Here is a 14732-nt window from a genome sequence, read left to right as displayed (position 1 = left end):
TGCCAAGTGGGACGTGAACCGAGGTCCTCTGCAACCACAGTTAGCGCTCTTAGCCACTAAGCCCACTCTGCAGCCCCACAGTTTATTTTGAAGCAATTTCAAAGCCTTTCAGTAAACCTAATGAAATGAATTCTTATATCTCTGCCACAAAACACATATATTGGCAACTGAAACAATACGATGAGGCCAAAAATGCCAAAATTTAAGTTATTATCTACACTTATACTGACGGATTATCTGACTGAGAGATTTTCTTGTCCTTGGATTTGGTAAATAGAAAAGTTAGAACCAAAGTTTCTATTCCTGCTGAGAAAGCTAATGGGATGAATCTTCGGGGAATTTTAACAGTGGTGGATACGAACGATACAGGCTGTAGGAATATCTCTTGTTTCTTTGTGTGAACATTATTAGCAATAATGGGAAATTTTACCTGGCAGGAATGATGCACCTGTAATGTGCATTTTATATGCAGTACAATAAGCCACCAACTCTATCTCTATTTTCATACTGACGCATTTATCCCTGTAATTGAAATTTGGGGGTTATATTAAATAATTCCTCTCAACAAATTAAGAAATTTATTTATGTCATGTGGAAGAATGGTACTTACCGTGGCCTCTTTTTGACTAACTGTGACAGCATATTTGATATTATACAACTACCAGGGTTCTGAACTGGTAGAAAGAATACACCCACACCACTGTGTCCTTTCTGCCTAACAGTGTCTCTCGTAGTATTTTGTGAAACACTGCATCCATTTGAAACAGTAAGTATTCTGTAGTGAAAGTTTCAAGGCTAGGTTATACTATATTTGTGACTTTACGAACCGTGGGTCATTGCAATTTTCTAAATATACTAAAGGGAAAGTACAGTATATAAAAACTTCATAGTCAGTCCCCGCTCTCCACATAACTGTGGAGAAGGTCCTGTCCATTGGCTAGATCAGAGTAGGGGTTCAATATTTACTACTAGGGGAGGGGAATAAGGTGAAAGCGGGAGGGAGGGAGAACAGGAGGATACAAATGATGGGATAACAACTTAGTTGTAATCTGAATAAATTAATAAAATTAAAATTTTTAAAATTTCAACATTATAAAACTATGGAAATGTAGGCTTGATGACCATAATCCTTGAGAAAATATTTGTAAAATGTTGTCTATTGCATAAACCTCTTTCTCTGTCTCTTCCTCCCTCCCGCCATCCCTCCCGTCCTATTGCTCCTCTAGGCCTCACTCTCTTTACACACAGCATAAGAAGTCATATTTTGGCACAGATTTACATACTGTTATTCATGGGAATGGTAAACACTTCTAAATTTGTCAACAGAGAGTCCTGCAGCTGGTGCTAGCAGCAGACTCTGAACCTCACCACTTGCTACCTGTGTTGCAAACAACATGGCCTTCTCCCTCAACTATCAAAACTGGAACACCATTATTCTGGGCTGAGCCTCTTCTTAACACTGTCCACCTGTCTAATCTCTTTATCTTATTACAATCATGCCTAAGTTTCAGCCTCCAGAAAACAAGTAGCTTCCTTACTCTCTCGCTGTGTGCACTTCCTGTAGGACAGCAACAGAGAGGCCATCAGCACTGTGAACTTCCGAAAGAGACTGTGTTTCTGGACCTCAATTTTACTTTACCAGTGCGCCTCATTCTTCACCAGTGTGCTAACTGGGATGATGTTCTTTTCTTCCCTGGCTGTCAAGTGTAGGCTCTTAGGAAAGGGCTACTGGAAGACACAGGTTGCTGCTGTGTAATATAATATATTTGCTATCAGTTTTCAAGGTCTTTCATGGATGAGAAAATTAAATCACGAGAAGGTTAGGACTCTAGCCAAAAACCACACTGCAATAAAGAATAAACAAACGTCTAAATCAAGGCTGACACTGGCGTTTGTATATTCCCCATACTGAAGTAAGAGCAATATTTTTCCTGTTTCTGTTTTACACATTGTTGATGGACACTTGCTGTGGTGTTATCATGGTGAGGCTTCCTGATCATGTCAATTACATTTCTGACAGGTCTCTTTTTGCTGCAGGAAGTCTGATGCATAATAAACGCATGTTTGCAAGTTTGACAAGAACCAAGCTATGGCAACTTGATTATATTTTTTCCCCTTTTTGGTTTTCTTAGTCTTATCATTCTACTTTTCATCTTCCTAGATCAACTTTGTCATTTTTGCTCTTTATGAAGTCTTATTTTAGGCTTATTGAAATTCTTGAAATTATGCCAAGTAGACATAAAACACTATATATATATATTTTTTAAAGTAACATACTCCTAAGGATATTAAGGACTCTTAATCACAGAGGAAATGGTTAAGTCAGTCTAATTTATGGTCTAAATACTAAATACTAAAGAAATGTCTACATGAAGTATTTGAAGAAGGAATAGCATCATTGCATTTTATTTATTTATCTGTTTGTTTGTTTTTATGCAAATACCCAAATACCAAAACACTGGGATTAAATATGGCTGGCAAATTTAAAGCCATCATTCTTGACCACTAGACAATTTGTCTATAAATCTTTAATCCATATTTGTCTATTTAAAAGTACTTCATAAACAATAAGGTTTAAACAAAGTCAATATTCACAGTGCCTGTAACCCCAGCATTTAGAAGGTTGAAGCAGAAGCCACTCCTGGCCTATGCAGCAAGACTCTGTCTCAACAAACCAAAATAAAAGTTTAAAAAATATGTACATGAAATATAAGCTGATGAATGCTCTTCTGTAGACAGTGGTTTTTATAACTGTACTTTGAACCATAAGCATCAAGGGCAGTTGCCCTAGAGGGCATTTTGAACATCACCGATGGATAAAAGCCAACAGAACGTACCTGTTGTCACTCCATGAACCACTCCTTCTTTAGTTTTAGAACCTAAAAAAAACAAAACAAAACAAAAAACAAAGATATTGAATGTGTAAGTCTCAACCTGTCTGGATTTCCAGCCCCCAATCAAAAAATTCTCTACATCCAGAAGTTCATGCACAAAGATAACCTTAGAAGACAAATAGCACCAAATGCAAATGCACACAAAAACCACTAGAGTGGGGCGATCCAGCCACCTCCACAGAGGAAAGCTAGCAGAGGCCTCTCCAGGTTGAGTTCAAGAGAGAGGTGTGGAGAGGGTGGTTAGAGAGTTTGAGAGCAGTCTGAAGCCTCTGCGCTGTGCCAGTGGGGTGACCGTAGACAGGAACTGGGCACTGTGTGCTTGAGAAAGCTACAAGGGAGTCTAACAGTTCTTGTAAAAAAAATCTGACAAATATTTGAAGTGACAGATATATGTAATCTAACAGCACAATGTAAACATCCATAGAAACATCACAAGGGGCCTCACTGATTGGTAAGAGTTCTGCGCCTTTGTGCATCAGATAAGTGTAAACTTAACTTTAAAAAAGAAAGAAACAAAAAGATTTTCAATAAATATGACTTTTAGCTAACCCCTGCTTGATATTTCATATATTAACTTACAGAGAGAGGGGGAAAGGTGAGATAACTCAGGGCTTAGTAAGACTCTGTGTGCAGACCTGTGGATGCTATCAAAAGCACAGCAGAGCTGAGACTCGGCAACTCACAACAAACAAGAGGAAGGAAAGGAAGTGTACGTCAATGCCGGCCCAACCTCTCCTGTGTGTTCACTTCACCTAGTCTCTGAAGCAGCCAATCAACGCCCATTTCATTCATAAGGAAATCCTAGATCATAATTAAGCAAGGTAGTGGTGGTGCACTCCTTTAATCCCAGAGGCAGGCAGATCTCTGAGTTCCAGGACAGCCTGGTCTACAGAGTGAATTCCAGGACAGACAAAGCTATACAGAGAAACCTTGTATCAAAAAAAAAATCATAATTAAGTGATTTGCTTAATATTAAGTGACAGCATGTTATGGGCACTTTCAAACTAGGTCTATACGTAGGATAAAAATTTTTCCTATGTCTTGACCATTACTAAACAAATAAACAAATAATTATTACACATGTTATTAAAAGTAAGATTGTAAACCATTTTAATCTTATTCTTTCTAATGTTGATGTTTTCAGTATAATTCATATTTTTTTAATTAAATGTTTTTGGAGATTTGAGGTTCATCTGAAAAACTCTGGGTTTTTGTTTGTTTGTTTGTTTGTTTATTTGTTTTATATACCAGAGTATCTTCTTCCACTCATCCATTGGTGAGAATCCTGGCTGATTCCATAATATGCTATGGTTGACTGGTCAAATCTGCATGGGTATGCAGTTTATCATTTTTGTATGTTGACGCTGGTGCTATCACAGAAGTGACATGGCTGAGATATCTATTTATAATGTTTTGAGAATTCTCCATGCAAATAATTTCATAATTGAGTTTTACTCAGTAATAAAGACTGAAATGATGATCTGCGTAGTAAAATGGATGGATCATCATGTTAAGTAAAATTAGGCAGCTCACAAATATGACATCATTTTTTTTCTCCCATATGTGCAATACAGAGCGTTAAAAAAGAAAAAAAAAGGTAACAGAGCACTAATAATGACGTGGAGAGGAAAGGCGAGGGAAGGAAAGAATAATAGAGAAAGGATTATAATCAAAGTGCATACATGCATTGTGAAGGATCATGTTGTACATATTTACATAAAAATGTTCTTATGGAACAGTACCATAAACAATGAGTATACACAATGAAGACAAAACAGCTGTGATAACAAAGAAATATAAAAAGGATCATCTCTACAAATAATAAAAAATTGAGTACTAAAAGGGTGGACGTAACCCCTGTATATAAAATGCATGTGTGGGAGAATCATAATGAAACTCTTTCACTCTGTGCAATTAATATCCACAATTTATGTACACACATTTATATACACAATATATACACAGAAATAATACAAATTTTAAGCAAAAACTATCTTATAGGGCTAAAGACATAGTTATTGATACAGCAATGTTCTCAGATGCTCAAGGATCTGGATTGGATCCCCAATATTACCAAGAAAATGAAGAAAGGAATGAAAAGAGGAGAATTAACTAAAATAATCCTATCTAGACACAGGTAAAGGGTAAAATGAAATGAAGACATATAAACTGAGAAAGATTTAGGTCTATGTGAGGGAAGAAAGATACCAATCTATACTTTTAAATGCACTATTTTTAAAAATCTTGCTAAGAGTACAGAAAATAAATAGGAAAAATAGAGAAAAACCATATCATACATATAGCTTACTAGGAGCCAAGTGCTCGGTAAAGTACAGATAGCAACATTTGTAATAAACTTCATGATTTCCTGTACATAACTTATTCATGAATCAAATTCTTCTGTTTTGTGATCAACACCATGACCAAATGCACCATGTGGAAAAGGGGGTTTATTTCAGCTTGCAGTTTGGCAGTGTATCCCCCTAGGAGAGCCAAAATGGGGACTTGAGCATGGCAGGGACTGGAAGCAGGAGCGATGCAGAGGCCTTGAGGGAACGCTCCTCACTGCTTGCTCTCATGGCTTGCTCAGCCTGCTTTCTCATAGCACCCAGAACCACCTGTTCAGGGGTGGTGCCACCCACAGTGAGCTGGGTCCTCCTCCATCAGTAGCAAGCATGGAAATACCTTCACTGGCATTTCCACAGGTCAGTCTGATGGAGGCAATTCTTCCAGTAGCATCTCCTCTTCCCAGATAGCTCTGCTTTCTATCAAGTTGACAAACACTAAGAAGCATATGAGGTAACGTCTAATTCCAAAATTGTTTAAAATTGGGATGCACATTTCTACAATCTGAATAATATGATCAGTAAGATTATCTAAGTCCATATGAAGAGATATATTAAAGCATTTGATAAATATTTTTGACCATACGTAAGCATAGCCTTAAGTGAAATCTGTGTATATCATATTTAAAATGATTTTTTAGAAAGGAATCAATTCAACTCTTTTTTTTTTAAACATATGTTGGAACTTTCATTTTGAAAATAAAGACATACCCCACCCCACCTCCAGAGTCCAGGTTTAAATCTCCACTTTACTAAAGAACAACCAAATCTACATCATTATTTTAGCAAAAGGATCAAATGAAATAGTTCAAGTAAAGCCCTCAGACCTGTTTAATGTGTTAATGCAGGCTTAGTGAAGGTCTAGTTCTTACACACACACACACACACACACACACACACACACACACACACACACACACACGGGGGGGGGGGGAAGTGGGGGGTTGAGAGGGGGGGGGACAGTGCTTATGAAGGAAAAGCTGAAGCTGAAACTAGAAGAAAGAACACCAAACAAGAAGCACCACAAGGCGTACTTGTAAACCTGAGTGGACATGCTCTAGCGTTTTAAATGTGTGCTGTCTGCATGTATTTCACAGGCACTGCTCATTTTGCAAGGCACTCTAGAGCCGTGAAAAAGACAAGCTGAGCTGTGCAGCGTACATGACCTGCTAATGAATGGGGAAACTGCATAATCGGGAGAAGGCTCAGGGACATACTCAAATTATTAAACATTCTGAGTCATTAATAAGTATGTTGGGAAAGGATAAAACAATAAAACTAATATTTATCTTACGTCTTGTAGATTATTTTTTGCAAAAACAATGCATTAAGTAGTTTCAACAGCGCTTGCCTTCTTCTCTTTACATATGTCTTATGCGGGGGGAGGGTCCTACAAAACTGGGTGGGCTAGAGGCCACAGTGGTGGAGGGAGAGCAGAACAGCAGGAACAAATGAGCTTTCATTGTGACTCAAAAGCAGGAAACCTAGAGCACACTGGGAATGATGGATGACTTTTAAAGCTTCATAGCCTGCCTTTCCTCCAACAAGGCCACACCTCATAATCCTTTCTAGACAGTTCCACTAGCTGAGACCAAACTCATGAGCCTCTGGGGTGGCATTCTCATTCACATCACAACAATTCTTCATGTCATGGGCTGCCCACGATAGTTCCTTTGGCATGGGGTTGAGATGTCACTACCTCCTCTGAGACAATGGCTTCACATTCTCAGTGTATGCTTATACCTCCAGACCTTTAACAGCGTATATACTAAGACTACAGTAGAGACTACATCTGCTATCTCTACTTTGTGTCAAGTTGACAAACACTAACCAACATATGAGGTAATTGCTAATTCCAAAATTATTTAAAATTTGGTTGTACATTTCTACAATCTGAATAGTCAACTGTTTCCGCTATAAAGCAATTTCTCCCAGCATTTTTTCACTTTATTGCCTTGACGTGCCTTCACCTCAGCTGGTCAGTTTTCTCTTTCTGGGATGCATTTCTATAGAACAGCGCATGGACTCATCACCAAGAGACAAGATACAACACACCCACAGGTGTTGCTATTCGTGAGAATTGTGTAACAGATGGAAAGTGGCAACTCAGTGACAATTTCTGAAAGCAGTGATTTAATTTAGTCACCAATTATAATGGGCTTTGGTTATTTGTGTGATGATTTTGAGGGTGAAGAGGTAGCAGTAAAGTTTATACCTTGCATAATTACTCTTAATTTATGTACTGCAATGAACAGATGTTTAAATTGTGTTTGGGACAGGTGCTAATAAAGTCTCAACTGGAATTTGAATATACTGCACAAGTAGTAGGACAGCTTGTCTAAAAGAATGTTTCTTTTCTGTATCCTTCATCTTTACTCCCTACAACCTTTAAGATCATGACTAACCAAAAGAAATGCCCACTGACTGATCCCTGGTCTATATTTTCTCCCTCAGTGGTATCTAAGAATTTGACGTTTGACGAACTCATGGAATGCCTTTTTAATGGAGGACAAATGATAGTCTTGATGAAGGTTTTGCAGTTCAAACCAATACCCTCATCTTTGCTAACTTATAAATAATAATTTGCCTCCATTTACAAGTGAGCCATAAATGATAATATATAGCTAAAAATTAGGTGTCAGGGGGCAAATAAAAAGCAAGATGTGGGAGCTGGGAGACAGCATAGATGATGGCTTCTGTGGGCTGAGGGTCCCTGTCACAGCCCTGTCTTGGTTTTGGGGACCCCACAAGGGTGCAGACAGAAGAGGGCTGTGAGAACTCAGCTGCATCACTGTTCTATATGTTGACTATCTAACCACATATCATTAGATCTATGGCCACTGCTGCTCACCAAGCAGAGAAATTGAATTTGAAGTGATTTTCTTCAACTTAATACTATAAAACCAACATTATGTGAAGCACAATTTATGACTTTACTCCAATTTACAATTATATAAAATGCCATCGAGATTGTTCTTTATGAAACTAAAATTTGTTAATTGAAATTTTGTGCAAACATCACAAAGAGAAACAGCATACTGATTAATTACTATGGCAATTTTTCAATTACTTAAAAGTCAGTTAACCAAAGATTAACAATGAGGGAATGAGGTGATCTTTCTGACAAGCCTTTTCAGCCATAACATTTTTTGCATACTTCTAACCTTTTATTTTCAATTTTTTGTTTTTCTTGAGAAGGATCAAACCCAGTGCTGCATGCATGCAAACAAGCACCGTATCACAGAGCTGTCGTTCCAGCCCAGATTACTTCTAATCCTTCAGTTAATTGTTGATAATAGTTTCATATGTTGGATGAAAAAGAACAAATCTTGTTGGCAAAGTACCTAATGGGTTGAAAAGCTCATCTGATAATACTCAAGGTTCCTAAATATGAGAGTACACTCAGTTACCACATTTCCACAACACCGCTGCAGAGTAACTGCACTTCCTGAACTATGTTTGTAAAAGAGGGAAGGTGTCTCAGACACATTAAGGGACCTCCTGAAGATTTCAAAGGTTGAAGTGATGTGGCTCGGATGAAAGTTATGTTTGTATGACAGTAAGTCCATAGTCCGCACCCCTTTTATTTTTCTATAGCCTCTGAGTCAAGTCCAGCTTATTGGTGTGATAAATAAAGACAGAAACAGGATCACGCTAGTTATAGCCTGTGGATGATTTTATATGGATGTCAACAGTAGAGTTAAGTATGTTCGAACATCAGCAGGAGTTGACAAAAATCTGAACTATAATTCTAATCTTCACATGTTACTTTTCATCCTAAATTCTATGCATGTGCTCACCTTTTAATTAAACTCCAGAACATAATCAGCAATTGATTAATTATGCATGTGTTAACTAGAGTAACAGACATTGTTAATATTAGTAACATTAGACATACTTAAAGTTATACTTTTATACAATTGCCTCACAGAAAACAAAATTAATCTTTGAAAAATGCAATCATTTTATTTACCCACATTCACAATTAACAATAAAAACAAATAAGCGTTCTACTTGATAAAATCTGTTTATTATCCGGAAAGAGTAATATACTCGCAGTTTTGCTTAAAAATTAGTCATCTAAAAGGAAGACAGATATATTTATTAAGCAACTTAAGTAGAAAAATCTAGTGAGAAGCCTGAAATTGAAGAATGTGGAAAATTGAGCCCCCTCAAATCTACAAATAACTGATTTCACACTCTGAATTCTATCTAAAACATTATACTTCATAGTTACACACACACACACACACACACACACACACACACACACACACACTAAAATTAACTCACTGACACCTTTTTCTTAAAATATACATTTCAAGACTTTCTGAAGGGATGTGTTGAGGTAGAAAAAAAGATTAATTAAGTCAATGTAAACCTAACTAATCTATGAAGAATGAAAAAAGCTGTTCTGCTAGAAGCCTGGAAGAGAATACACATTCATGAAAAGGTTTGCAAGTGAAAATGTTCCCACTGATGTGCTGGAGACACAGCCTGGCTTCCCAATCTTGATACTTCATCTCTGTGTAGCATCTCTGTGTGGCATCTCCGTGTAGCATCTCTGCCATCTCGGTGACCTGGTCTGCTCTTTTTCTATCTGGATGTTTACCCTTGGCCTTCCGCCAAAGTAGGTGCCCTCCTACGAAGGTGGAAATGCTCAGAGAAGCAAAGAGGCAGGTGAGCCATGCATCTGTGCTCCAGTGCACACCTGTGTCTCTGCTGGAGATGAGTGCGTGTACATGTGTGTTTAGTCCTTCCATCATTGTATTGAAAGGGATTTGTAAAGTTACAAGCATTTCACACAGGGAAAGGCACAGAAAAGGGCATGCTGGCTTATATTTCAAGGTACACACTTAGGCAAAAAAGGCCCTAAGTAGCAACCTCTTATTGTTCTCTGTATGCTTGGCCTGAGAGGTGAACAACACAAGCATTTCTGACATTCCCTGAGCACCTGTGTCCACACAGACCAAGCGATCCCTAAAGGAAGATCCACTGGGAAAAAAAAACTATTTGAAGGCCAAAGTAGATGTATTTTTCCCAGATATTAAATAAAATCATGCAAAAAAAATCTTGTTTTAAAAATTAGAGTTCATTCAAATTACCAAATATCATCTACAGTGATGATGAAAAAGGTCAAAGTACCATGAGTACATGAGGCTTATTTCATTTTGTCTTGTCTTGTTATGGAGCCTCATGTAGCCCAGGCTGACCTAGAATGCATTATGTAGCTGAAAATGACCATCAACTCCTAATCCTTGGGCCTCCACTTCCCGAGTGCTGGGATTACAGGCATGTGCAGCCATGCTTGCTGCCATAAATGGGTTGGATTCGTAAGCACTATCTTGGTTATTTTTCATGGGTTGTCAGTTTTTAAAATTCAATGTAATCACACCCAGAAACACTGAAAACTGAAATAAAGACCCCAAGTAGGTAACACAATTAAATACTCTATGGAAAGCAAGCGATGCCCCCCACTTGTTTCTCAGATTCGCTCACCTCCACATACCTGTCACTCCCCTGAGAGGCAGTGACGTGCATGCATCAGACACCACACAGCAGCCATCCCAGCTCATCAGTCACAGTGTCACAACCTACCTACATAGAGGACGCCCTCTTTTGTCTTCCCTGCTGCTTCTGCCACACCCTGCTTGGTTTTCTCAGCAGCAGCCACAACTCCCTCCTTGGCCTTTGAAAGTCCTTTCATGAACACATCCATGGTGGCCAAAGAAGTATTTTTGCTCCACACTAGAGAAGACAGAATGTATTTTGAATTAGAAAATTTAGGCAAAAGGAAACAGGATTGAAACAGCTAGAGTGGTGAGGGGGGAAAACTGAGAATGAAATGACTGAAAAATTATAGGGATCCCCCCCTGCCCCATCCCCCGTGTAAGTGCGCACTGCTTTTGTTGTGTTGTGTTGTGTTTGTTTGTTTGTTTGTTGATGACTAGGAACGAACGGTGCTGCTTGTGTGTGAACTATTTTACTCAAAACTAGTACAAAGTCATGCATACCACTTAAGGATGTGATGGATCCAGATAGGTCACCTGACTGTTCTTACATCATTTTAGAAGTGGAGTTACATGGGTGCCCTCTACCCCATCTACATCCCAGGGCCCAAAGATGACATTCTAAGAAAACAAAACAAAAAAACAGAGCTGGAGTGGGGCAAGAGGAAAAAGGACCTAGCAGGGAGTGGGGAGTCAGTGTTTGCGGAGGGAGGGAGGGAGGGGGGTGGCACTGCTCCTCAGGCCAACTGCCTACAGCTCAGCCTTTCTAATCTAGCAAGACCTTCCACCCACCACTAGCTCTCTGTCTGTTATCTGCCTTGAGCAGGCAGGTGGTGCTTTCGCTGTCTATACACTTGGGCAGTTTCACTTCAGTGTCACCCAACCTAGGAGTTGCATCCCGTGCTCATTAACCCCTTATCACCTGTTGCCTAGCGTCCAATGCACTTCTATTTACCATTGGCCAAATGCATCTGCCTTACTCTACAGAGAGAAGCTAGAATGTCCCCAGGTTCGGGGATGAAAGTTGGATGTTCATGTTCCACCCAACGCCCAGCACCCAGCTTCCAGGACACAGCACTCAGCACCCAGCAGGAAACACCCCTAGCGTTTCTGCTTGAAAAAGCAGATGCCACAGGCAACCTGGCCTTTCCCTTGGGCTTTGGAAGGATGGAAAGGCAGGTCTCCAGCGGAAGGAAAGCCAAGCGATGTACTTTCCACACGCTGGCCGGGTCCCCCACCGCCCAGGTAGCGGAAGTTGACCTCCTCCAGACTCGTCTGGATTCCTCTTAAACCCGGAGCCGCTGCGATCTACAGGTACTTACCGGCGCTCGAGGCTTAGGCAGAACTCCGGTTCCTCCTTTTCCTCCCCAGATCTAATTTCAAAGAGAGAGGGAAGAAAGGCTCTGGGCGGAGGGGCTGGGGCAGCACCTGCTGTTTCCTGCAGCCGTCTGCTGCTGGGCGCTCCAGCTCCCTGGCTCCCCCACGTCGCCCCCGCAGCTGATTTGTCAGCGCCTCTCCCCGCCCCTCGCCTGCCTCGTGCCTTCGCCTCTTTCCTAGGGAGGAGACTGGATAGAGATCCGTAAAGGCTCCCGGTACGAGGAGCAGACTCCCCAGGAGGAGAGAATAGAGGATAGCCTGAGCTTCACCTCGGGTTCGGTGGCCCCACTACTTTATCGCGGCTGAACTTGAGCAGTAGTCTTTCCTGCCCCATCCCCCCTCCGTCCCTGCCTCCTACTGTTCCCAGTTCTTTTTGCGCTACCTCCTCTGGGACGAACCTGGACGCGGCATCAAGGGCTAGACTGCTTGAGACTGTCTGTGTACGGAGCCAGGCCCTAGGGAGGGAGCACACACCCTACGGGTTGCTTTTGTTAACACAGCCCGAGATTTCCATTTGCTTTAACCCCGAAGGAGTCTAAAAAGGGTTCTGGGTGTGAAGAGGAGCCTACTAAGGAAGAGTTACAGGTCGAGGAGGTAGGGGGAGGCTCAGCAAATCCTCTTTCCCACTCCACTATCACCATTTTCTTTTCCACCAATCAGCGGCTGCCAGACGCTGATTTTTTTTTTTTTCCTCCCATCTGTGGAGCAAGGAATAAATACATCCCCCAACCGTCGAAAACTAGCTGCCTGGAGGCTTTTTTGATCTTGAAATGTGGCTTCCCATAGAGAACCGCGTTACATGATTGGGAGATAACGCCTGTGGGATTCACCCTTTGGGACCACCGCAGGCAGTTTCTTCCTCCGCCCCCACTGAAAGGCCGACTTTGCACACCTCTTACCTTTCTGCCTTCTGGGTGCGGTGCGTGGAACTCGAGCTGACAGACCCTTCTTCCAGCCCCAGCACACACGCAGAGGCAGATGCCCACGCTTCGAAACAATTTCTGTACTGCTTAACGCACCTCCACTTCTTTCTGAGCTGAGGAGAATGCCGCTGTCCTATAGCGGAGTAGATTTGAGAGCCAAGCTCCTCCCCCAGCGGAATGCTTTGCTTTCCTTTCTTGTATTCTGAACTTGTGTTGGGCACTGGGAGCAAAATCAAGCTTTTGCGGTATTTAAAAAAAAAATGTAGGAGGGAAAATGTTGTCTCTGATCTTTGCACTCGTTTGACTTCTGAATTCTGAATAATAAATAAAAAAATTGAAGTCCAAAAAAGCATTTTGAAACAAAGACAGAGGGAAAACAACTTGTTTAACACGCTATTTAGAAAGGAGGTATGTAGAACCACAAATGCTGAGTACAGGAATGTGACCAAAATTCATTGCTTAAGCATCGCCTTGCATTCTTGGTGTTCTTTTTTAAAAAAAATCAAACTTCAACTGGGCATGGTGGCCCAGACCTTTAATCCCAGGGAGGCAGAGGCAGGCAGCTGGCTGTAAGTTCAAGGCCATCCTGGTCTAAAAAGTGAGTACAGGGCAGCCAAGTCTACACAGAGAAACTCCGTCACACACACACACACACAAATCCAAAATAATAATAATAAATAGATAACTAAATAAAATCAACCTTCCCACACAATAGTAGCACAGATGGCATTTATTTGAAATTAGAGGAAGAAGGTGGCGTTCCTAGAGTAGACAGGGTCAGATCCTGGGCCCTGGCATCCCCAGGCAGATAGGTCAGGACACCTGTCCTCAGCCAGCCAGGTAAAGACACATAAATGATGCAATACGGGAAAAGAGAGTTATTCAGTGTGGCCACACCAAGAAGAGGAGCAAAGAGGTCCACTGTCCCTAAGTCCATCTTTGAGGACCTAATATGAGGCTAGGTTTAAATAGAGGTTAGGATTAAATAGTAGTCCTGGTCAAAGTGTAGTTCCAGCTACCGTCATTGTCCCTGCTCCAGTCCTTTCCGCAAGGTGGTTTGACAAACTGTCTGAACTCTGACGCTTCTTCCTGGGAGACATATTCTCCCTATAACTGGCATGGGGCTTCTGCCACTTTCAATTTCATGGAGTCTGTTTTCCAATAGCCTGAAGCCGGATGAAAGGACACAATGTCTCTTTAGGATGATTTCTTGCTCTGCCTGTTTTGGTTGAAGCTGAGAGTTGGTCCTCTGGCTCCCAGAACTTGACCAAGCTGTGTTTTATTTATCCGGTTTTCTCTTTTATAAAAGGGAATGTGAACTGTGATGATGCCTCTCCTCGGAAATTTTATCATGTAAAGTAGTTAAACGTACAACCAGTTGTGAGAATAAGACTCCCAGATCTCCAGCTTCCATGATATTTTTAAAGCATGACTTTGTGTCATCAGTGCAGCTATTCTGTCAAAGTCAGTTCCTCTCCTTCTAGAGATCTACATTTTACACGTGTTTGCATCTGTGAACATACTAGCACTCATCCATAGATGTGGGAGCAGTTAAAATACCCACAATGACGTCAGATAATATTCTCCACAGAAACACAGTTTACAGAGTGAACTGCACAGATTTTAAGTGTCTCCAAGCTTTGAAAACAATACACGTAATAGCATAACTCAGATCATTTGAAG

The 14732-nt window shown here is 40.8% G+C and overlaps 1 protein-coding gene across 2 annotated transcripts in view; it reads right to left on the bottom strand.

The window, feature by feature from the left end:
• SNCA (synuclein alpha) overlaps nt 1-13190 on the bottom strand; it is an 88182-nt gene extending 74992 nt beyond the window's left edge. The window contains exons 1-4 of one of the 2 annotated variants that reach the window (XM_084784987.1): nt 13026-13189; nt 12072-12122; nt 10838-10987; nt 2838-2879 (exon numbers count right to left, since the gene is read on the bottom strand). In XM_084784987.1, the coding sequence (XP_084641113.1) occupies nt 2838-2879; nt 10838-10958 (163 nt within the window). In that variant the 5' untranslated portion in view covers nt 10959-10987; nt 12072-12122; nt 13026-13189. Of the gene's footprint in view, nt 1-2837; nt 2880-10837; nt 10988-12071; nt 12123-13025 lie in introns of both variants that reach the window. The other variant, XM_084784988.1, reaches the window with a different exon arrangement.
• Between the last annotated feature and the right edge of the window lie 1542 nt (nt 13191-14732).

The sequence above is a fragment of the Acomys minous genome, assembly GCF_964271855.1.
Source record: "Acomys minous genome assembly, chromosome: 6".
NCBI lineage: Eukaryota > Metazoa > Chordata > Mammalia > Rodentia > Muridae > Acomys > Acomys minous.
This window is presented reverse-complemented; position numbering and strand designations above follow the sequence as displayed.